General features: G+C 44.1%; 1 protein-coding gene across 1 annotated transcript in view; it reads left to right on the top strand.

Annotated features, from left to right (window-relative positions):
- DPM1 (dolichyl-phosphate mannosyltransferase subunit 1, catalytic) overlaps positions 1-24,712 on the top strand; it is a gene marked incomplete in the record, with an annotated part of 580,475 nt that overhangs the window by 460,214 nt on the left and 95,549 nt on the right. Inside the window, 2 exon segments of the mRNA XM_044088984.1 lie at positions 6,349-6,425; positions 6,515-6,540. Of these exon segments, the coding sequence (XP_043944919.1) occupies positions 6,349-6,425; positions 6,515-6,540 (103 nt within the window).

Here is a 24,712-nt window from a genome sequence, read left to right as displayed (position 1 = left end):
AGTCCTGCAGGCCCTGGGTTACATGGCATCCTGCATAATCTTGACCCCGCATGCCAGGCTGCATATGAGGAAATTACAATGGTACCTAAGGAATGTATGGTCTCAACACAGACACAGTCTAGAAACCATGATACCAATCATTCCATGCCTGAAAAAAGAATTCCTGTGGTGGGCTCAGGCCTGCCAGACCAACAGAGGGTTGCCTTTCAGCAAACCACAACCAAGGCAGACCATCACCACGGACGCCTCAGACCTAGGCTGGGGAGCACACATGGAAGACAAGTGTATCCAAGGCCTATGGTCTCAGGACCAGCTGAATCTACACATAAATCTAAAGGAGATGCTGGCAGTGAAGCATGCAATCGAGGCATTCAAATCATTCCTCCAGCAAGGACATCTGCTGATAAGGACAGACAATACCACAGTCATGTGGTACATCAACAAACAGGGAGGCACGCATTCCTACCCTCTATGCCGGATGGCAATGGACCTGTGGAACCTAGGCCTGAATCTCAACATCCAACTGCAGGCCAAATTCATACCAGGAAAAGAGAATTCACTAGCAGACAGCTTAAGCAGAACTACCACGGATGCTCACGAATGGATGCTGCATCCAGACATCTTCAAAATCATAACAAAGAAATGGGGAATGCCAGACATAGACCTGTTCGCCTCCCCACTCAACCACCAGCTGAAGAAATTCTGCTCAAGAGAATACCACCCACAAGCCTGGAGGGTGGACTCCCTCTCTTTCAGCTGGAAGGCCCTAACAGTTTATGCCTTTCCACCTCTCCCATTGATGTACAAAGTTCTACTGAAGATCAGGGAGGAACAGCCAAAGGTGATTCTGATAGCTCCAGACTGGCCAAGGCAGCATTGGTATCCGCTACTGAGAAGCATGTCTCGGACGAACTCATGGCCTCTACCCCTATGGCCTTTACTTCTAACGCAGAACAACTACAAGACCCTGCATCCAAACTTGAAAACGCTGCAGCTAACTGCCTGGAAAATTGCTTAAAACAAAACCAAACTGTTTTATCTCAGAGGGTCAAGGACATTATCCTGGAGGCTCGCAGACCCACCACAAGAAAAACATACTCAGCTAAATGGAAGAGATTCCTCATTTGGAGTGCATCAAAGGGTACAAATGTCACACTGGCAAACCTAGCACACATCCTAGAATACTTAGCAGAACTGTTCCACAATGGCCTGTCTTATTCTTCCATTAAGATTCATGCTTCAGCAATTTCAGCAGAGTACAACATGGATCCTCCTATCTTCTCTCGCCCTCTCCTCAGACAATTTTTAAGAGGGATCAAAAATGTAAAACCTCCAAGGAAACCCCCTCTGCCTGCATGGGATCTCAATTTTGTGCTGGAAAAATTAACACTTCCCTCTTTTGAACCAGCAGCATCAGCAGACTTACAGTTCTTATCTTGGAAAACTGCTTTCCTTCTAGCAATCACTTCAGCAAGAAGAGTATCCGAGTTACAGGCATTAATGGCAGTGCAGCCTTTCCTTATTTTTCACCAGGATAGAGTGTCTCTGAGAACCAATCCTACTTTCATGCCAAAGGTGGTAGCCAGGATATCCTTGAACCAAGCTATTCATTTGCCTACGTTCTTCCCTAACCCACAGAACAGAGGGGAAAAACTATTGCACACCTTGGATGTACACAGACAACTACGCTACTATCTGGACAGAACTAAAACCAGCAGAAAAACTGACCAACTTCTGGTAGCATATGCAACTGGAGCGCAAGGAAAAGCAATTTCCAAACAGACAATTTCAAAATGGATAGGAAATTGCATTCGATTCTGCTACTCTTTTCATGGAAAGACAACTCTTGAAAATATCAGGCCACAGCCACCACTACAGCTTTCCTACGAGGAGTGGCTACCATGGACATTTTAGAAGCTGCTACTTGGAGCTCCGTGCATACATTTGCCAAGCATTACAATCTACCTTTATACTCCAGATCCCGAGCAGGTTTTGCAACTGCAGTTTTACAGGGGATCTTAACTACACCATCATTATCTTAGTACCTCTTCCCCCAGTTTGGCTATGGTATTCTACCCATATGTGATGACTGCAGATGCATCCTTGAAGGACATAGTACAGTTTTGTACCTACCATAAATGTAGATGTCCGATAGGTATGCATCTGCAGTCAGGATTACCCACCCTCCTTCCCCTCTGTGGTATTCATAGGGTGCTTACCCCTCTTTTAGCTAGCTGGGGGAATCTATTATGGTGTATTTGTTTGTATGTATATATATATATATATATATATATATTTTGCTTGCTATTGTTTGGAATTTTCAACATTTATCCAAATTTAGCCTTCCTAGAGGGCACCTGGCATCTGGGGCAAGAAACACTGAGGAAAATGGCGTCGGCTGATGCCTTTATACCCCAGAAGCTCTGACGTCGGGGAAAGTGCGACATCAGCCGAGGCCAGACCCAGACTTTGGAATCCGGCCGACCGAAGGGCTGCCTGAGGCAGGACAACCCATATGTTATGACTGCAGATGCATACCTATCGGACATCTACATTTATGGTAGGTACAAAACTGTACTTTTTACTCTTTTGTTTTTTTTTTTCTCTTTAGGGGTTTCCAAGGAAACTACATGAGAAGGATCCAAATCTGGATGTACTTCCATCAAAGATCCTGAAACTTCCTCAAATACTAAAACTTGAGGAACAATGTCCACTCCTTCTGAAATGAGTATCTTGGGTTCTCCCTTCAGAGGTTAGATGGGACATGGTTTTTGCTTTTTCTGTGTCAGCTTCCAGCAGGGTCACAACAGAGGTAACGTGCTTAGAGGTCAGACAGTCCACTGGCTTCTCAACCACCTCAGTGGGTACGTCTGACTGTGACCTGTGGAAGGAAGCTGAAGTACTGACATCTTTCTTCTGCTTCTTGTCTTTCTTTTTGTGCTGTGAGAGGGTGTTGGCATAGAGAACTTCAGAGGATGTAGTGGCTCCTGCTAGAGCCTTCAGGCATTTATTCTCCAAGTAAATCTTCAGAGAAAAAAGTCAACTTCTTAGGGGTTTTGGGACAAAAAAAACAGCAAATAGAGCAGTCCCTGACATTATGCTTTGGCCCTAGGCAGAAAAGACACGAATAATTTTTATCCTTGTATGGAATCTGCTTATGACAGGAGGATTTGCCTCTGTTTGATGACTTGAACAATTTGGTAATATGAAAAAAGAGGAACGGCCCCAAATGAGGTACTTAGCTTTCCATCACAGTGGCAGACTGAAACCTTTCAAATGGTTGAAAGAGCTGTAGACAGTGTCTTGTTTCTTGGCTGGTTGCAGGAAATATCTGAGAATTTTCATGTTCACATATCCCTTATGTACCAACATGTAGTGTTTTTACCAAGGTCTGTGGGATGTAAGGAAGAGAGAACCCCTGCTGACTTGGCCAAAAAAAATTATGAAATTGGCTGAGCTTTACATTACTTTGCTTTGAAGAGCACCATTTTGTGAGACTCAAAAGAATCCATAAAGGAATTAATGAGGTTTGAAGACTGGAACATGCAAATATGTAGCATTCAGAGAGGAACTACAGTGGATAAGAACTGCTGTAGCCCTGAATCAGTGCACCTTCTGCCCTTCTCAGAAAACATGGAAGTTATGCACTGGAAAGGGGAAGGTAGAGTGTTTGAACTTTTACATACTTTTCAGTCCATAGAACACCTGCGGATGAAGTCATCACTAAACAATCTGCATGAATCTTTTAGCTAATCCTATCCAGTAAGACAGAGTAATCCATTGACATATGAACAGCTGTCAGGTGGCTATTCTGAGCAAAGGTAGCTCCATGGAATTAATTACCATTCAGTACAACTAGAAAAAATGACTGTCTACTTTTGTCTGTTGCTTGTTCGTGTGCTAGTCATATAATATTGTCTGTAACTGCATACAGACTCCCTTTATTAAGCAATTTTTTGTATCAAGTGCCACTGCCATAATCCTTTGTTTGAGTGTAAAGCCACACACACTGTGCTGCCACTGACTTTGAGAGAGGTCCAGCCTGAGACCAAAGCCTTCATTGTCAGTTTTGTAGAGGAGGGGGGGGGGACCGTTCTCTCTCCCTGAATTGCTGTTATCTAGTAGTCCAGTTCCTTAACAATGAGAGAGATAACAGGAAGTTCCAAAACCAAAAATAGTTGCATAAATTGAACCTAATGATTTAAGTAATGTTTGAGTTTTTTTGTATACATCCTACCATTAATGGATCACCACTGTGATTCTTGACTGATTTCTGTCTTGAACCCATTGCTTGCTGAGATAGGGTTCTACTCTCCATGGCTGCAAATTTTGTAGGTAAAACAGATACTGAGTAGTGATGGGTGGGTGAACCAATGGATGCTTGTAGTCCTGTGACCCATAACGCTGAGAAAGATAGAGCCAGTGTAGAGAGGTTGACTATGAAACTGGCAGGAAATACTAGATACTTTTCTAGCCAGTGCAGTCATTCAGCACATTTAAGGCACACAAAAGTGTGCATTTTATCTTTTGTAGCCCTACTGAAATATTTTCTTTTGTGTATTTGTAATGGCAACAGTTTCTTGTTTTTCTCATCAGTTCTAGACTGTTCGAAGCTTACCTGGGGCAGGCACATTTTTAAACCACAGAAGTGTGCAGACCTTGTTTAAACACAGCTTACATGAAAAGCTTTTGTTGTCTTGGCTTTTAATAAACATAGCTCTTCTGACACCTAGTGGCCAGAGCTATATACTGTAGGCAATAAAATGTCAAGAGGACTGTCAGCTTTGTGATGCCCAGCAAGGCATTACCTTTGAGTTATCGCTGAAAATATTCAAAGAAAGGAAGGTAGGAAATATATCATTGTAAAACTGCAGTGCTACAGATTGTGCACCACAGTTTTGCACTGCACAGAGTTCAGATTGTAGGCAGTGAACCATTAACACAAGATTAAAAAAAATCTGTCTGTAATCCCTGCTGTTTTTGTAGTACTGCAGTACTGTTTGCAGAGCTGCTGCTAGCATCAGAATAGGGCTAAATCCTGGATCACAACAGGACTGCCCTCACATCACTTTAGAGCTGTTTTCTCATTCTTGTAAGGCTACCATTCACATTATGGTGAAACTGTTAGGCTTGCATTGTTTTAGAGCTTCTGTTTACAGGGAGGTGCAATCGCAGTGGTTCAAGGCTGCTGTTCAAATCATAGCAGGGCAAAGCTGCTTTTAGCATTAAAGCAAGGTTAATGCTTAGATCACATTAATGACTACTACTATCTGTGTTCATTGTTACTGTTCACTTGTATGTATGACTGCTGTTTGCAGTACATGTGGAATAATTGTTATGTTGTTACAGGGCTGCTTTTTTCATTGCTGCAAGACTGCTGTTTGCATTGCTTTTTTAGTTTACAAGAAGAAGCCTAAAATAATGTCTATGAACTGATAGATTTGCAGACATAAAAACAAGCAAGTGCAGGTTTGTCTTTCACTGTAATAAATGTGCTGACATATATTAAAAATAAAAATGAAACAGGATGTTTCAGCTGGGAAAGGTTTCTGTTAAACAGCTTTTTGTTATCATTTTTTTTAAGATGAAACATCAGTTTTGTTTTTTTGGTAACAATTTTCAGGTTGTTTAGCACACCTCTCAACCTACACACATTGAAAATGGGTAAAAAGGTACAATCAGGGCATCTAAGTAGGATACAGTTTGAATACCAAATAGCACATCTCCCAATTCCATTAGAAATACGGGATACAACTCAGAAACACGTTTAAAAAAGTGACAAAATTTGATGGAAGAATATAAGCATGTTGTCAAAGCGACAGTGTAAAATCTGTAGACTGTGATTAACTGTATTGCAAAATTCTTCAAACAAGATCATTTATTTTTGCTTCTGAAAAGCAGGTAAGATGTGTGTTCTGTTTCTTTAAATTATTGGTGCCACTAGTATGTTGGTTATATTGTGTGGTTTTCTGTGTACTAGGCAGCTTCAGAAATTGCATATGATAAAGGGAATTCAGAAAATTGTGTGAAAGGGTAAATCAAACCTGAAAATAGGACCGTGCCACCAAAAAAATAGGGACATCCTGTGTAGTGAAGGCCTGAAAATTGGAAAGTTCTTCCAAGATGATGACAGTTGAGAGAGGTCTGTTGCATAACTGGGAAATACTAGAGCTATGCAGTCAGTGATTGTAGTGTCTATTATCCAGATGCAGTTTGCTTAGAAACTGAATCTAACGCAGGAGGCACTAATGCTTGCCTTTTTCAATGTTGTCACAAAATTACTTGTATTTTTTTTTAATGTTGCAGGAGTATCAGTCAGAAAATGTTTACATGTAATTATGTTTTTAGGAACTGCATATGTCCACGGGATGCAGCATGCGACAGGTAACTTCATAATTATTATGGATGCGGACCTATCACATCATGTAAGTTTTAATTCAGATTTGTTTTCTCATATATTTAAAGAGTTGTAAAATGAACATTGCATACTTAAGTTTCTGTATTTCTTTTTCAGCCAAAATTTATACCAGAGTTTATAAGGTGGGTATTCAGAGTATATATATATATATCTTTCTAGTGAAAGCATAATCATGAGCTCTTTTATGATGCTGAGACAGTTTTCATGTAGTTAGTAACAATTCTACAGTAACTCACTGCCAGTTTTGTTACACACTGATTTGAGAGAGAGAGAGATTATTACTGTCATGTAATAAAACAGCGGATTATGTTAATGAGATTATAAGAGCTGTAGAGCCTAATTTTATTTCTTCTTAACTGAGTTTGTGTGTAGTTACTACCCACTTGAGAGGCCCACTCAGTCTCCAAGCCAGTCTGCCCAAGTCTCACAAATGCATTACAAGGTAGAATAAATAAATTTAGGTAAGTTGTAGCATGCTAAATGATAATACTATGAGGCACTCTTAAGTAAATATAAGGTATAACAGAATCGAGATGTATACAAATGTGTGAACTGCAAAATAACTATTAAAGATGTCTGACAGAAGGAAACGCGAATGTGTGGATGGGGTAGATATGGCACACTGGCATACAAGATTGAGTGTGAGGAGATTCGGAGCATTTGTAGTAGCTGTTGAGTGACGGGGTTTTCCAGTCAGCCACCCTGGAATAATGGAGCAGTAGGAGTCCACACTGGGAGAACAGAACATTATGTTTTAAAAAATAAGATTAAAAAGCATTATGTGATGCCCTCTTCATTCCTCCTCACAATTGAGTCTCGGGTCCAATCCTTGGAGCCTTCTTGGCCACATTTTTCGACTTTGATCTGACTCTCAAGCTCCCCCCTTTACCCGTAATGCACTACATCCACCCCAGCACCTCAGATCTCGTTTGCCGCTTCAGCTATATGATGGAGATCTGTGCTGTTGAGCAGTGTTTGGATAATTAAGTGCAAAACTCTTTTTTTTCTTCTTCTGCTTGGATATTTCCTACCTTTTTCCTCCCTTGTTGTCCTTTACCTTGTAGTTTCTTGTTATAGGACTTCTTTAGAAGTAGTTCTGTGTGTGTGGGGGGGGGGGGCAAACAGTCTACTGTTTTTCTTCTCGGTAATGGTGTGAGTATAGTTCTTTCTTAAACCTTAATCTTTACACTTATGTGCCCTTGATCAGCCCTGTTCCTATTTCTTCAGAGCAGAGCAGATTTCCTAGCCAAGGTGTTGGTGCCATATCTGGGGGAGTGGGGTCGGCTCCATCCTTGTGGGAGCCGTCCCTTCCCCTTGGTGCTTCAGCCTTCAACAGCTCGGGTCTGATTCCCTCTGGAGGCCATGGATCCGGAGCGAGTTCTGGCCGCTGTCCCTTTGTTGCTTTGGCTGTGGGGGAGGCAGAGAGGACTTCTGTGGGTCCGTTGGCTTTGCAGGTAGTGAAAAGGGTTTTCTCCCATAGCAGTGAACTGTCATCTCATGTCCTGCAGCCTACCCTCATACCCCCATTGGGTCATGGTCTTAAACCTACTCATTCTGTCCCGAGTCAGCCCATCCCAAGCAGGCTCCAGGATCTCTCTGCTCAGGAAGGATCCCCTTCTTCCAATACTTCCCCCAAGAAGAAGTCTCCTGGAAGAGGACATGCAAAAAGGAGGTACATCAACTCCCAGATGGAGTCATTAACCAAACACATGGACTTTGATGAGGGAGAAGGATCCCCTCATTCTCCACCTGACGATGTGTCCTTCATAGACATTCTAGAGATCTTGAAGCAGAAAGGTGGGTTGTCTGTCCAACCTCCTCCTTCTGAGGAGTCATTGCTCTTAGAGGCTTTTGGGGCGATATCATCTGCATCCTGGCTAACCCTCACAACAGATGACCTCGTTGATCTGGTTTCCCGCCAGGCATGGAAGTAACCAGATATCTGTGAGCCCATTCCCCAGCACCCCAAAAGGTTCCTGGTCCCACTGTCTGATATGAAACACTGGAATAAGGGCCCTGTAGTTGATGCCATTGTGGTGGCAGTAGCCATTAAGAAAGAACTAGTAGAGGGAAAGTGCCAATATCCATTTGCCTAACAAGGAGTCCAGAGGGTTGGACAGGTTCAGAAAGCGCATTTACGCCTCAACCACCTTTGCGCTGCAGTCATTAAATTATGTAGCTTAACCTGTGATATTAAAGGTTCATGTAAAGGATTCAATGACTCCACTTTTTCTTGTGTTTTTTGTTTGGATTTGTGTTACGTTACACAAGCTTGAGACATTTGGGGCAGTTTTCTTTTCTCTTTTTATTTTACCTAGCTTTAGAGAGATCCGATCAAGGACCTCTCAGCCTCTGTCTGAGTCCGTGCATGTGAAGGAGCTTAAACTTTGCCCGAAGCTAGCCACTTTGTCGTCCATTGGTAATTCCTCGATGAAATTATCTCCCATACAACAGAAGGTACCTCACGAGATGCTGGGTCAGGTCTATCCCTAAGGAGGCATACCTGAATGAGACTATGTGATTTTGCGGAACCTTTCAAGGCGTCCTTTGTTAATGTCCCTTTTCATGGCTCATCACTGTTTGGGCCCTCTGTTAGAGATAAACTCATCTGCAGCAAAAAAGATGGGAAGACCCTTTCTGCAGTGGGAATCAAATTTATTAAGCCTCAGAAGTCCTTTTTGAGGAACCAGCTTGGAAGCAAGAAATGTGGTTCTATAAATCTCAAGGGCCTTTCCAGGACCCACGCGGGGAGCCCTCCTCCAGAGGCAGAGGAGGTTTTAATGGTCAACGTCACTCTATAGGCAGAGGAGGTCTGCAAAACCAAGGCTTCGGAGACGTGTTCCCTGACAAGCCCTAATCAGCACTCCTGAAGCGCTGACCAGCTGTCCATCGCTGGAGGCAGTCAAGGGTCAACTTTCCTTGCACCAAGAACAATTCATAGATGCTAAACGTAATATCCAGAGGCTACAGCATTCCTATTTCCTTCCCCTCCAAACACCAGCAAGAAAATCCCCGATGTGCCACCCAGTCAGAGGGAGCAGGCAGCCCCAAAAATTCAAAAATTGCTGCAAAAAAAAAGAGTCCTCCAAAAGGTCCTAACAGAACAAAGAGAATTTGGAACTTACTTCTGCTTCTTTTGGTGCCAAAAAAAAATAGGGGACCCAAGACCCATACTGGATCTAAGCAGTTTGAATCTGTAGGTAAAGAAGTCGTGGTTCCAAATGATTATGGTTCAGTCTATTCTGCCCCTGTGTGCAAGGAACATTGTATGTGCTCAGTAGATCTCAAGGATGCGTACTGTCGTTATCAAAATAGACAGGTGCTCCAGGATATACCTGTGCTTTTGGCTGGAAGCCAATCCCCTTCAGTTCAGAGCACTGCCCTTTGGGCTCACCACAGCCCCTTCGGATGCTCACCAAATGCATGGCATTCATAGCAGCTCACTCAAAGGATTCTGGATGTTTCCACACTTAGACGATTGGCTTCTTACCCACCCCCATGAGGCATCAACCTCTCCAAGCCAGAGATTATATAATTCAACTCTCACACTCCCTGGGCATCACAGTAAATTTAGACAAACCCAGTCTGGCTCCTGTGCAGAACATAGAATTTATAGGAAAAAGTTGAACACAAAGGATCAGATAGCTTTACTTCTCCTTCACTACATAACAACATTGAGGAATCAAGTCCGGGAACTATTATCCCGCCCATCCCCCCTGCATGGCTAGTTGTACAAGCTCTGGGATCGATGTCAGCAGCAATTTTGTTAGTTCCTCTGGCAAGGTTCTGTATGTGATTTCTTCAGTGGACATTAGCAGTACTATGGTCTATACTCTACCAACGTCTGTATCTGTTCCCATCAAACTGAAACAAATCTGCAAACGTCTCATCTGGTGATGGATTCAGACAACCTCTTTTTAGGCAGACCCTTCTCAATTCCCCCTCCAATAGCCCCAGTGACCACACATGCTTTCTAGATGGGGTGGGGGCATTACAAAGGAAAGATGGTCCAAGGCAATTAGTCCCCTTTGAAGACCAGGATGCTTATCAATGTCCTTGAGATGAGAGCAGTTCTAACATTGCAAGCCTTTCAGGACTTTCTTCTGGGTACCATTGCTGTTCACACTGACAGCATGTCTGTAGTCTGTTACAATGACAAACAGGGAGGGACCCATTCTCACCCACTGTGCAAGGAGAAAGCACATGAGGGTGTGGGAATGGGTGATATCTTTGAACTGCCTTCTAGTTGCAACTCGCATTCTCGGCAAAACCAGTGAGCTGGCAGACAGGCTCAGCGGATCTGTTCATTCCGCATGAGTGGTCTTTCAAGCAGTCGGTGGCGAGTATGATCTTCAGACGTTGGGGGTCAGCCTTGCTGTGACCATTTTGCTTCTACCCTCAGCAACAAGTGCAGCAAGTTCTTTGCTCTGATCCCCCCTCTGGGGGAGTCCCCAAGGGATGCTGTGGTGCATGATTGGCCCTAGGTCTCCTTTATGCCTATCACCCTCTTCCTCTTATCCCAAAATTTCTTCAGAAGGCAAGCAGGCTGAAGAGCCCAGTTATCCTCATTGCCCCCTTAAAGGGGCTCAACAGAAATGGTTCTCCTTCCTATGGTATCATCTAAAATGTCCTTTGTGGATACGGGTGACGAGACAGGATCTCCTCTCTCACCTGTCAGGATTGCAGAATCCCAGTCTTCATGCCCTCAAGCTGACCGCATAGTTTCTCCACTTCCAGCCATAGTAAGACAGTCCAGGCTTGCTTCCCTGGTTCAGAACATCATTTTGGCCTAACAAAAAAGTTTCAGCTAAGAAAGTCTACAATACTAAATGGAAAAAATTCATTGTTTGGGCTGCAAGTAAAAATATTGATCCCTTCTCAGCACCTGTCTCGGACATTTTGCTTTTTTTAATACCCTGTTTAAAGAAGGAGCAAGATTTTCTACCTTCAAACTCCAGCAAGCAGCAATTTCTAATTTTCATATGGTTAGCCAGTCTTGCTCCTTGTCTACTTTTAGATTATGCAAAGTGTTTATGAAGGGAATCTTTTTGCTGATACCACCCACTAAAGATCTTTCCCCACCTTGGGACCTCACAGTTGTACTGCAGAGTTTTACTCAGACTGTTCAAGCCAGCAGCTAGTTGTGATTTGAAGATGTTCTTCATGTTTCACTGATGCAGTCATCACACTTGGGTTATCTGCCTGCAGGTAGCCCTCAGTCGGCCTGAATACCAGAGACTTAGTATTTCTGCATCGGTTGATGTCCCTTCAGGACTGATGTCAGGTCGTCAGGGGTATAAAAACAGGCAGTTGACACCATTACATCAGTCTTTCTTGCCAAGGTGCCCGAAACAGAAGCAGTTTGAACGAGTGCTGTTCGGCTGCTACCTGAGTTTTCGTTTCCGAATTGAATCATCCTGAATTTTCTAAAGCTAAGTACCCCATTGGAGATCCTTTTTTTCTTGCTCTAACCAATGTCAGAAAAAGTTAATCGTCTCACCTGTGGAAAGTAAATACCACACCGAGATTTCCATTCTTACTGCGTCACCTATTTAGGCCCAGACCACAACGTATCTCGCTGTCGGATTTGTGCTTTGTTCAATGCCTGAACTATTCGTCATTGGGCCCTTATTGTCACTAAATACTTTACCTCTCTATCTCCGTATTCCAAAATGGCTTTGGTAAGCCATCCGTCTACCAATCTTACGAAAACACATAAGGATAAAGACAGAGAGAGAGACTGCACAGGTCCAAAACTGCCGACAACACTTCCGTTAAGCTAGTCGCTAGTTTGCTGGTACTCAGTGAGGCGCTTTCGCAGCCCTTGATGCCTGCCTCGATGGATTTGCAGGCCGCTACTGAGACCCGTTCAGAGTCTGGTATGCCACGAGACTCTTCTTTGATTCCAGAACCTGCAGATGTCTCTACCTTGGATGGGTCCAGAGCCACTGTGCAGGCACCGGCTTCTGAGGAAGTCCTTCACATTACCAATATTCGACAGAAACTGACGACTTCTTTCGCGTCTTCAGTTCTGTCTAAAACTACCGAGTTTCTAAGGCCAAGAGTATGAGCTACGCCTAGAAAAACAATGACCCAAACTCATGCATCTGCTTCCTTGCCACAGTCTCAAATGCTTAAAATGGCAGAAGACCTAATCGTGCTGATTAGGGAAAGCCAGCCTTCCCCTGCAAGAGAAAAAGTGACCTGCCCCAGCAGCTTTAACCGACCAAGAGTCCGACGACTCTGAGGTTTCTAAATATGAAGACATGCCTTTATCTGCTTTTGTGGATTTAGATGCAAAGGAATCCATTCCTTCTGCTTCCCCTCCAGAGGATTTTAGCATTTCTACTGGGAATGCCAGGACTATCCTCAGTCCAAAAGAGACTTGGGGAATTTTTAGATTTGCCACAGCACAGACCCTTAGTTATCCCTCCTGTTCTGGATGTTGTGGATGATGTCTTTATGGAATCCAGTCTAACTCCTGATACTTTACCCCCTGCTCCAAGGAAACCAGACAGGTACTACAGAGTCCCTGACTCTCAAGTTTCTTTTCAAAAATCCTACTGCTGACCCAGAGGTCATCTCCCAAGGGCTTAAAGGCATAAAAGCAGCTACAGCTAAGAATCCCACCCCTTTGGACAGAGATTCCCAAGCTTTAGACAGATGGGTTAAAAAGGTATACACCTCTGCAACTCTCGCCATTAGGGCATTGAATTGCCAGTTCCACATGCTGAAATACCAGCAACATATTATGAAACTTATTAAGCAAAAAATATCTACCTTTCCTGACTGTGCAGAAAATAAAGAATTACAGGAGCTTATGTATTCTGGAAGCCAAGTCAGCAAGCATACCTTGCAGTGTGGTTTTTGACGCACTAGAAGCATCTTGCAGAGCAGCAGTCACAGGTTCTGTACTTAGAAGACATGCTTGGCTTAGGCTAGGACCTGAAAACAGCAGAGTTCCCTGATGAAACCGATTTTTTTCATGTTTCAGGAGAAAGTAGGGTACGTGCACGCACATACACATATAAATACACATACGCACACGTGTACTGGTATAATTAAAAATGGAAGCATAAGTTTTGACAGCAGATGATGACTGCTTGGCTTACTAATCTAACCGATCTTGGAGTGTTCAGTCCATTCATTTCAGAACTTGGGACCGGTTGCTTCCAGAAAACTCTGGTCAGCATTCACATGACTTCTCCAAGCTCAAGCTTCTTCCCTGATTCCCACAATGTACCACTCCTACCTCAGCAGCAGAGATTTCATTTGCCACTGTTACACTTGGACTTGATTGTCTACTCTCAAGCAGTAAATTGGAGTCTCATTTCCTTGCCCCTTGTGTAGTAGTTACATAGGCTTCTGTTATAGTTCATGTTGTTGATTTTAGCTTAGAAGTTTAGTGCTGTTATGTTTGTTAATCTTTTTCTACCTGTAATTGTTTCCCCTCCCTGTTCCCAGTTTGGTGGCTGGGCCTGTTAGCATGCCATTAGAATTGTTAGACTTGTATTGTACTCTTACTTCTTGTTAGAGTTGTTGAGATTTTACTATGTTTAGGTTTACTATATTTTGATTTGCTAGTGAAATTTCTGTAGCAATGGACAGGGTCTCAGTCTTTAGGTGTAGCCATTGTGGCCACAAAATTCCTCCACAGGATACCCATGACTTTTGTGTAGTGTGTTTGTGTCTGAAATATCTTAAGGAGTCCTACAATGATTTTGTAAGGCCTTTGATCATCTTGGAGGAGCAAACGTATTTAAAAAAAAATAATTCTGTCCAACAAAGCCAAGTGTTCAAAAAAAGGAGGACATGGAAAACAAGAAGGCTTGTCTAGCAACATGAGAGTAGGACTTCCACCCCCAAGATTCCCAAGGCAGAGACCCAAGCAGTTAAGACAGCTTATTCCCCTTCATAGTCCAGAGTGGAGGCCCACCATTTGAAAGTTGTGCAGGTTTCTTCTCAAGCTTTGTCTGTGGAAGTTTCACAGCTGCCAGATTCTTTTCTGAGGAAGAGAACAGGTAACTTTTTTATTTATGAGAAAAGTTTTCTATGTTTCTAAAGTCCTATTCTTCCTCAGCAATTTCTTCGCTGTTTGTAAGGTCTGTAAGGTACCCCTCCTTGCATGTATCCTGGGAGTACATGATGCGGATTTTTATCAAAGCACATATTGATATGGGTGTTCTCCCATCCCCATATGTTTTCAGGGCAGACAGGGAAGGGCCCACAACTTCAGTATCTCAGTCTCCTTCCCTGGGCCTTGTACCTACTAAATAAAAAGTTAATTGAAGGCTGTTTACTGATAAGATATGGTGCATAGCAAAAAAAAAAGCAGTGTTCCTTGTAGCTGACAAAGTAGCTGGTGTGAAATGCTGTATTTGTCTACCTGCCATTGACATCAGAGTTGGTACAGAGATTGGGAAATGTAGTGGTGGGTCCCAGTTGTGACTTAGTAAAACCTTTGTGTATAGATAGAAGGCAACCAAGATGGAATGTATAGGAATGCTGAGACTGTGATAAAGCACATGGAGAGGAAAAAATGAGTGATCATATCCTCTAAACTTGGACACACAGAGTTGTTTTAGAGGGCTATGGTAAATACCAGTAGAATGTTTGGTACCTCGGCAAGTGTCAAAGTGAGCTCAATGAAGGCAACATCAACATATCATTCTTCCGCATTACAGAATGCAAGAAAGGCCACACTTCAAGTACTGTGTACTGCTGTGAAGATTACAATTCAGAATGCAGGAAAGGCTATACCTCAAGTACTGTGTAATGCTGTGAAAATGTCATCACTCCAAGGACATCAGATTGTTAGAGGGTGAACTAAGGGGATTGCCTTCTGGACTAAAGTAGTAGATTAAAGGCAGACTCAAATACTTTTTATGGAAAGCATGGAGGTGCCCTGGAATGCCTTGCTTAAGGTAATGGTACACTGTAGGTCAGCAGAAGCAAGCAGTATAGCCTAGCTGGAATAGAAGTGATAGAGCAGCTGCATAAAGGTCAGTTGCAGCAGCTGAACAAACTTGATTGCCTGCTTGTCTTCTTTAATAAGTTTCTCTCTCTGTTTATAGGCCATATTCCAAAGCACTTGATGATTGGGATGAAGCACTACCCTGAGCTTACAAGATCTGTGAACATGTAGGCAGCTCCAATAAAGGTTCTTCATTTAGTATACAAATTGAGTCAAACAGGTCCCAGTGGGAGGGCTTGACTGCTGTGTAGCAATTGTAAAAGGAAAGGCCCCGTATGTAATGTGTGGTAAGTATAAACTGGCAAATTAGATGCAGACAGTATGCTCCTGTGAGGCCTCTTTATAATAAATGATGACTGACTCGCACAGCATTAAAATGGGATGTCAACACTAAAACCTTGCACTGTTGAGATGTTCATCGTGTTTCACTGTTGCAGTCATTACAATTGGGTTATCCTGCTGGCAGGCTACCCGCAGTCGGCCCGAATTCCAAAGTTTAGGTCCGGCGTCGGTTGCTGTTGCCTCCTCCCAGACGTCAGTGTGCCAGGGGTATAAAAGATGCAGCCGACGCCATTTTCTTCAGTCTTTCTTGCCGCGCAGTGCCCGAAGCAAAAGCAGTTCGCAAGTGCCGGTCGGCCGACTCCTGAGATTTCAGATCCGAAGTCTTCATTAAAGCTAAGTACCCTGTGGGGAAACTTTTTTCTTGCTCCAGACCAATGTCAAAAAAAGTTAATAACTGTATTTCTTGTGGGAAGCAAATACATCATAAGGATTTTCATTCTTACTGTATTCCTTGCCTAGGCCCTGACCACAACGTTGCTAGTTGTCGGTTTTGTGCTAGATTTAACCAACGCACTATTAAGCGTCGGCACAATTTTGCATTTCATTACTTTGGCAGAAGATTCACTTATATAATGCCGTCGGAACAGCCGACTACTGGAGTTTATAAAAAGCGCAAAGAAAAAGAAAAGGACAGGCATCCGAGGTCCTAAACCGACGACGAGGCTTCCACTAGGCCTGTCGCCGGTTCTCAGTAAGGTGCTTTCGCAGCCCCTGACGCCCGCTACCTCAGAGCCACAGGCCGCTTCCGACACCCATGTGGCGCTGACTAGGCTGCTGGAAACTCAAGGTATTGGACACTCGGAAACTATTCCCTCAGATGGGTCCGGAGCTGCTGAGCAGGCATCGACTTCTGAGGGTGTTTTCAGGCCTACACAGTTATATGTGAAACCTACTTCAGCTTCAAAGGCAAAGACTAAAGCAGCTCTAAAGACAAAGAAACAAGTACAGCATTCTCCTGGACAGGCCACCATGCCTAAAAAACAGATGCTTAAAATGGCCGAAGACCTAATAACTTTGATCAGAGGTTCCCATTCCCCTCCTGATAAGAGGCCTAGGCAAGAGATAGAATATGAATCTTCAGATCAGGTTTCCATTTCCTCTGATTCCTCTTTGAACAGGAATATTCTCTTCCTCCCTATGAGGATTCTGATGCTGAAGAATCTATCTCTTCAGCCTCTCCTCCTGAGGATTATTCTTTTGGGGAGACACTGCATACTATGAGGGAGCATTTCCATTGGGAGAGCCAAGATTACTCAGAATCCAAGAAAAGGCTCAGAGACTTCCTTTTATTACCTCAGCACAGGCCCCTTGCTGTCCCATTTGTTTTAGACATTGTAGATGATGTATTTTCAGAGTCCGGTCTATCTCCAGACTCTCTACCCACCAGCTCCTGTCTAGCCAGACAAGATACTACAGGGTTCCTGATTCACATAAATTTCTTTATAAAAACCCTGCTGCTGACCCAGAAACTATCTCTCAGGGTACCAAAGGGGTCAAGGCTTCCACTGCAAAAAACCCTATCCCCTCTGATAGGGATTCTAGGGCCCTGGACAGATGGGGGAAAAAGATTTATACTTCTGCTACCTTGACTGTAAGAGCTTTAAATTACCAATTTCATATGCTTAAATATCAGCAATATCTTATGTCACTGCTTAAACAGAAAATGTTGACAAATTCAGAATGAGCAGAAAACAAAGAATTGCAGGATTTATTGCATGCAGCTGAACAAGTGGGAAAGCATACTTTGCAATGTGGTTTTGATTCTCTAGAGGCCTCCTGCAGGGCCGCTGTTACAGGTTCTGTCATTAGGAGGCATGCTTGGTTAAAAGAACAGAATCTGCCTGATCATGTTAAAGCAAAACTATTAGATGATCCATTACAGCATGATACTTTGTTTGATGTGAAAGCAGAAGCGGTGTTGAAGAAAATTGAGGGCAAAGCTAAATCTATGCAAACAGTCAAGGATTTCTTGCAGGTACCGCCTCCCAGATTTAGCAGGAATTGGCCTACAAAGAATTGGTCCTTTCCAGTGTCAGACAGGCCACAATGAGACATATACAGCCGCCCCAGAGGCAGATCACAGCCCCAAGGCTCATAACAGGCCTAAACAATGGGGTGCTTCTACCTCCAAAAGCGGAGAGGAAAATTCACAGCCATACAGGAAACAGTCTCAATGACTTTCCCCTGCCAGCACCAAGCACTTATCTTCTGGCAGCCCCTTTGGGGGGAAAACTAGCACTTTTTTCACAAAATTGGTACATAATCACCCAGGACAAATGGGTCTTAAATATCGTATCACAAGGCTACAGGTTCCACTCTCACACCCTGCCAAGGCCAAACGGTATGCCAGACCTGCCACGCAATCAATGGGCAGAACAAGTTTCATCCCTCATGGACATGAGAGCCATTCAGCTAGTACCACAGCAAGAGCAGGGACTAGGATTCTACTCAAGGCTATTCTTGGTGCCCAGAAAGGACAAAGTCTGGAGACCAATACTGGACCTGTCTATCCTAAACACATTCCTGGATATTCCAAAATTCAAAATGTTAACTCTGCAGCAGCTTCTGCCCATGCTGGGCAAGAGGGCTTGGCTTGTGACTTTAGACCTAAAAGAGGCATACCTGCATGTCCCAATCAGACAATCATGCAGAAGTTACCTCAGATTTATAGCTGGCTCAATGCACTACCAATTCTCTGCACTGCCTTTTGGCTTATCTACTGCGCCCAGGGTCTTCACAAAATGCCTGGCACCAGTGATTGCATTTTGCAGACAAAGAGGAATAGAAATATATCCTTACTTGGATGACTGCCTTATTCAAGCAGAGAACAAGGACATTCTACTACAGCATCTGATGTTTGTAAAAAGATTACTAACAGGTCTAGGGTACACAGTAAACGAAAAGAAATCAAAACTCGTACCCTCTCAAGAGATAATATTCCTGGTGCAAGCTTAAATACAACTGCCCAGATGGCTTATCTCACGCCAGACAAATGCAGACAACTGACTACTTATTTCAAAATGTTGGCAACAAAGACCCAGTTATCTGCAAGAAAAATTCTGCAGGCTTTGGGCTTCATGGCATCCTGCATTCTGCTAATTCCATATGCAAGACTGCATATGAGGAAACTTCAGTAGTATCTAAAAAGTGTTTGGACTCAACATTGCCACAGCCTGGAAACAATAATTACCCTCATTCCCTGCCTGCAACAGGAGTTTCGATGGTGGGCAAAAGCCTGTCACCACAACACGGGACAGCCATTCACCTTACCCACAGCCAGGCATACCTTGACAACAGATACATCAGATTATGCCTGGGGGGGCCTATATGGCAGGAAGATGTATTCAGGGCACATAGTCCGCAAGTCAAATGCATCTACATATCAATCAAAAAGAGATGCTAGCTGTTCAGAACGCCCTGACAGCCTTCAAGGATCTACTGCATCCAGGACAACTACTGATAAGGACCGACAATACTACAGTCATGTGGTACATAAACGAGCAGGGAGGCACACATTCCTTCCCCCTGTGCAGGCTAGCCATGAACTTGTGGGACACAGCATTGACTTACCAAGTACATCTGCAAGCACAGTTCCTGCCAGGAAGGACAAATACTCTGGCAGACGAACTAAGCAGAAACCTAATGGATCCCCATGAGTGGAAATTGGGTCCACAAGTCTTCAGCTTGATAACAAGGAACTGGGGATGCCCGGACATAGACCTCTTTGCCTCCCCTCACAACTACCAACTACAGAAATTCTGCACAAGGACTTATCACAAGCAAGCATGGAAAGTGGATGCTCTATCTTTCAGTTGGAAAGACCTAACAGTATATGCCTTTCCTCCTCTGCCTCTCCTCCCCAAGGTACTCCTCAAGGTCAGACAAGAGAAACCAAAAATAATACTGATTGCCCCAGACTGGCCGTGCCAGCACTGGTACCCAATCCTAAAGAGCTTGTCTCAATGCCCAGATTGGACATTACCTCAAATTACTCACTTATTGACCCAACAAGACAATCAGATACTGCACAGCCAACTCAGGACCTTAAACCTGGCAGCATGACGAATAATGTAGGCAGTCAAGGCACACCTCTCTCTAAAGCAGTGATGGATGTTATTTTGGAGGCCAGGAGGCCTAGCACCAGAAAATCTTATGCAGAAAAATGGAAGAGATTCTGTGCTTGGAACCAGGCACAAGGTTTTGACACGTTTGTTCCAAATATTCCCCAGATTTTGCAATACTTAACTGAGATGCTTGATAAAGGCCTTTCCTTTTCATCAATTAAAATTCATGCCTCTGCCATTTCAGCTCATTACAATACAGATCCACCTATTTTTTTTATCCATTACTAAGGCAGTACTTCAGAGGGGCCAAAAACATAAGACCTCCAAGGAGAGCACCAATACCTGCAATGGACCTCAACTATGTCTTGGAAAAACTCACACTGCCAATGTTTGAACCAACCTCTGCAGCTGATATAAAATTCTTATCCTGGAAAACAGCTCTGCTCCTAGCAATAACCTCTGCTAGATGAGTCTCAGAGTTACAGGCAGTCATGGCTGTGGAACCTTTTATCATTTTCCATCTGGACAGGGATGTCCTTCAAGGATGCATCCGCAGTCCTAACATATGGGTTGTCCTGCCTCAAGCAGCCCTTCGGTCGGCTGGATTCCAAAGTCTGGGTCTGGCCTCGGCTGATGTCGCACTTCACCCGACGTCATAGCTGCTGTGAATTGGGTATAAAGGCATCAGCCGACGCCATTTTCCTCAGTCTTTCTTGCCGCGAGGTGCCCGAAGCAGAAGCTGTTCTCAAGTGCCGGTCGGTCAGATCCAGAGATTTCTACTACCGAAGACTTCTAAAAAGCTAAGTACCCCGTTGGGGACTCTTTCTTGTCTCAGCCGATGTCAGAAAAAGTAAATAATTGTTTAACTTGTGGGAAACAAATACCTCATAAGGATTTCCATTCTTACTGCCTTCCTTGCTTAGGCCCAGACCACGACGTATCAGCTTGTCTAGCCTGTGCTTCCTTCAACCGACGGACACTTAGACGTCGGTCGGAGTTTGCAGAGGAGTTTTTTGGTCCCGCTTTTGCTTACAAAATGCCATCTGAGACTCCGACTACACAATTAGCTAAAAAGCGTAAGGAAAAGGACCGACACTCGCGGTCCACGGTTTCAGCCGAAACCACGGTTAAGCCAACCGCGAGTGTCTCGGTTTCGGCTGAAACCGAGTCCTCTGTTCTTCCTTCGGCCGAAAGCTTGTCTCCGACAGCCGAGGCCTCACACAGCATGGCTGAATCTGCTACTGAAATTTCTCCTGCTGTAGCAGGCACCCAGGATTTATCAGATACTATTCCTTTAGACATATCTACTCCTGCACGTGGAGCTGCTAGGCCCCCTGCATCTATGTCTATCAAGGCTTTTTCTAGGGCTAAAGCAGCTAAATCTTCTAAGGCCTTGCCTGCTAAAACCCCCTCACACAGGCCTACCCCTAGTTCCCAAATGCTCAGCCTGGCTGAGGATCTCATTTCTTTGATCAGGGGATCCCAACCTCACCCAGACAGGGCCTCTCAACCCCCTCCAGAGAAGAGGCCTAGAGCAGAGCCCCCGGATCCAGTTTCTACAGAATATTCCTCGGATGATTCAGAAAACTCAAATCCTCCAGAAGGCCCTTATTCTCCATATGAGGATTCTGATGCAGAAGACTCCATTCCTTCTGCCTCTCCACCTGAGGAGTTTTCTTTTGGGGAAACTTTACATGCTATGAGAGAGCAATTTCAATGGCAGGGCCAGGACTTTTCAGATTCAAGGAAAAGGCTAAGGACCTTTTTACATTTACCACAGCATAGGCCTTTAGCCATTCCTCCAGTACTAACAGTTGTGGATGATGCATTTAATGATGCCTGTACTGCCCCTGACTCTCTTCCCCCGGCCCCTGCTAAGCTCGACAGATATTACAGGGTCCCGGACACACACTTTCACTTGTATAAGGCTCCTATTGCAGATCCTGAAACCATTTCACAGGGCCCCAAAGCTGTAGCAGCTGCCTCTGCCAAAAACCCCTCCCCTCTGAAAGAGAATCTAGAGCATTAGAGAGACGGGGTAAAAAAGTTTATACTTCTGCTACTCTTTCGGCTAGGGCCTTAAACTGTCAATTCCACATGATTCAGTATCAGGAATTTTTGTTAGACCAGCTAAATAAAAAACTGTCCTCTCCTGAACCTATAGACCGTAAGTCCCTTCAGGATTTGGTACATAACACTCAGCAGGTCAGTAATCATTTCTTAAAATGCGGCTATGATGCACTGGAGGCTTCCTTTAGATCAGCTATGACTGGAACCGTGATCAGAAGGCATGCATGGTTAAAAGAGCAATCCTTACCAGACCATGTAAAGTCAAAGCTCCTAGATGCTCCCATGGAGAAACAAAGTTTGTTTGGCTCCCCTGCACAGCAAGTGCTAAAGAAGGTGGAAGAAAAAGCAAAAACTGTCCAAACAGTCAAGGATTTCTTACAGGTCCAGCCTCTGAGGTTTAGTAGAAATTGGCCTTCGAAGAATTGGTCCTTTCCAGACACCTCCAGAGCACAGAGAGGCAGAAATAGGCGCCCAAGAGGCAGAGGTCAATCCAGAGGTGCCTACAGGGGACGTCAGTGGCAGCCTAACAACCAGAGAAGTACTGCCACAGATCCAGCTACTACCACTTCCACAGGACAGACACAATGACTTGACTCTGATACCGCCTACCAGGGAACAACTGGAAGCACCCTTAGGCGGAAAGCTAGCCTTATTTTCCGTAAACTGGCATTACATTACAGGAGACAAATGGATTTTACAGACAATAGACAAAGGCTACAGGTTTCATTTCCACACTCTACCAAAAAAGAGAGGAATGCCAAACCTACCACCAAACCAAAAAACAAACGCTCTAGGACAAATCAACCACTTACTAAGGATGAGAGCTATAGAAAAGGTACCGCCTATGGAACAAGGACAAGGATTTTACTCCAGACTTTTCCTGGTACCAAGGAAAGAAAACCAATGGAGGCCTATTCTCGACCTGTCCGCTCTGAACACATATCTCATTGTTCCAAAATTCAAAATGCTGACCCTACAGCAACTTCTTCCCATGCTAGGCAAGGAGTCTTGGCTGGTGACTCTAGATCTCAAGGAGGCATACCTGCACGTCCCTATACGACCAGATTGCAGAAGATACCTCAGATTTCTTGCAGGATCAGAGCATTATCAATTCTCAGCACTGCCCTTTGGCTTATCTACTGCATCCAGAGTATTCACGAAATGCCTGGCATCAGTAATTGCTCATTGCAGGCTTCAGGGAATTCAGATTTATCCATACCTGGATGACTGCCTAATACAAGCGGACAACAAGACCAAATTAACAAAAGATTTGGAAAAGGTTATACAACTACTGCAAGCCCTGGGATACACAGTCAACATGAAAAAGTCAAGGCTGGTACCATCCCAAAGGATAACATTCTTGGGTGCAGAACTGGACACTTCAAATCAGATGGCATTTCTCACAGCAGAAAAGCAAAAGCAACTACCACTCTATTTCATGGCATTAACAACACAGAACCAGCTTACAGCAAGGAAAGTCCTGCAAGCCCTGGGTTACATGGCATCCTGCATAATATTGATTCCACATGCCAGGCTGCATATGAGGAAGTTGCAATGGTACTTAAGGAATATATGGTCTCAACACAAGCACAGTCTAGAAGTCCAGATTCCAATAGTTCCATGCCTGAAACAGGAATTCCTGTGGTGGGCTCAGGCCTGTCAGTTGAACAGAGGACTGCCTTTCCACAAACCTCGCCCAAGCCAGACTATCACCACGGACGCCTCAGACTTAGGCTGGGGGGCACACATGGTGGACAAGTGTATACAAGGCCTATGGACACAAGACCAGCTGAACCTACACATAAATCAAAAAGAGATGCTGGCAGTGAAACAGGCAATTCAGACATTCAGACCGTTTCTTCAACAGGGTCATTTGCTGATAAGGACGGACAACACCACAGTCATGTAGTATATCAACAAACAGGGAGGCACACACTCATATCCTCTATGCCGGATGGCAATGGACCTGTGGAATGTGGCCCTGAACCTCAACATTCAGCTCCAGGCCATATTTGTGCCAGGAAAAGAAAATATACTAGCAGACGCCTTAAGCAGAACTACCACGGATGCCCACGAATGGATGCTGCATCCAGACATCTTCAAATCCATTACAAAGAAATGGGGACTACCAGAAATAGACCTGTTCGCATCCCCACACAACCACCAATTGAGGAAATTCTGCACAAGGACATACCACCCACTTGCTTGGAATGTGGACTCCCTATCCTTCAGTTGGGAAAACCTGACAGCATATGCATTCCCACCTCTTCCTTTAATGCACAAAGTGCTACTGAAGATCAAAGAAGATCACCCAAGGATCATCCTGATAGCTCCAGACTGGCCGAGGCAGCATTGGTACCCGCTACTGAGGAGTATGTCTCGGACACACGCATGGCCTCTACCTCTAGTTCCTTTACTGCTAACACAGAACAACTTCAAGATCCTACATCCAAACTTGAAAACACTGCAGCTAGCTGCTTGGAATATAACATAAAACAAAATAACCCAGGTTTATCTCAGAGGGTTAAAGACATTATCCTGGAGGCTCGCAGACCCTCCACAAGGAAGACTTATTCAGCCAAATGGAAAAGTTACCTCATTTGGAGTGCAGCAAAAGAAGAAAATGTATCATTAGCAAACATAGCTAACATCCTGGAATATTTAGCAGAACTTTTCCACAATGGCCTGTCTTACTCCTCCATTAAGATTCATGCATCAGCAATTTCAGCAGAATACAACATGGATCCTCCAGTCTTCTCTCATCCTCTACTCAGGCAGTTTCTGAGAGGAATTAAAAATGTAAAGCCTCCAAGGAAGCCACCTTTGCCTACATGGGACCTTAAC

Source organism: Protopterus annectens, chromosome 12.part0, assembly GCF_019279795.1.
Source record: "Protopterus annectens isolate FY-2018-M chromosome 12.part0, PAN1.0, whole genome shotgun sequence".
NCBI classification, from domain to species: Eukaryota; Metazoa; Chordata; order Ceratodontiformes; family Protopteridae; genus Protopterus; species Protopterus annectens.
This window is presented reverse-complemented; position numbering and strand designations above follow the sequence as displayed.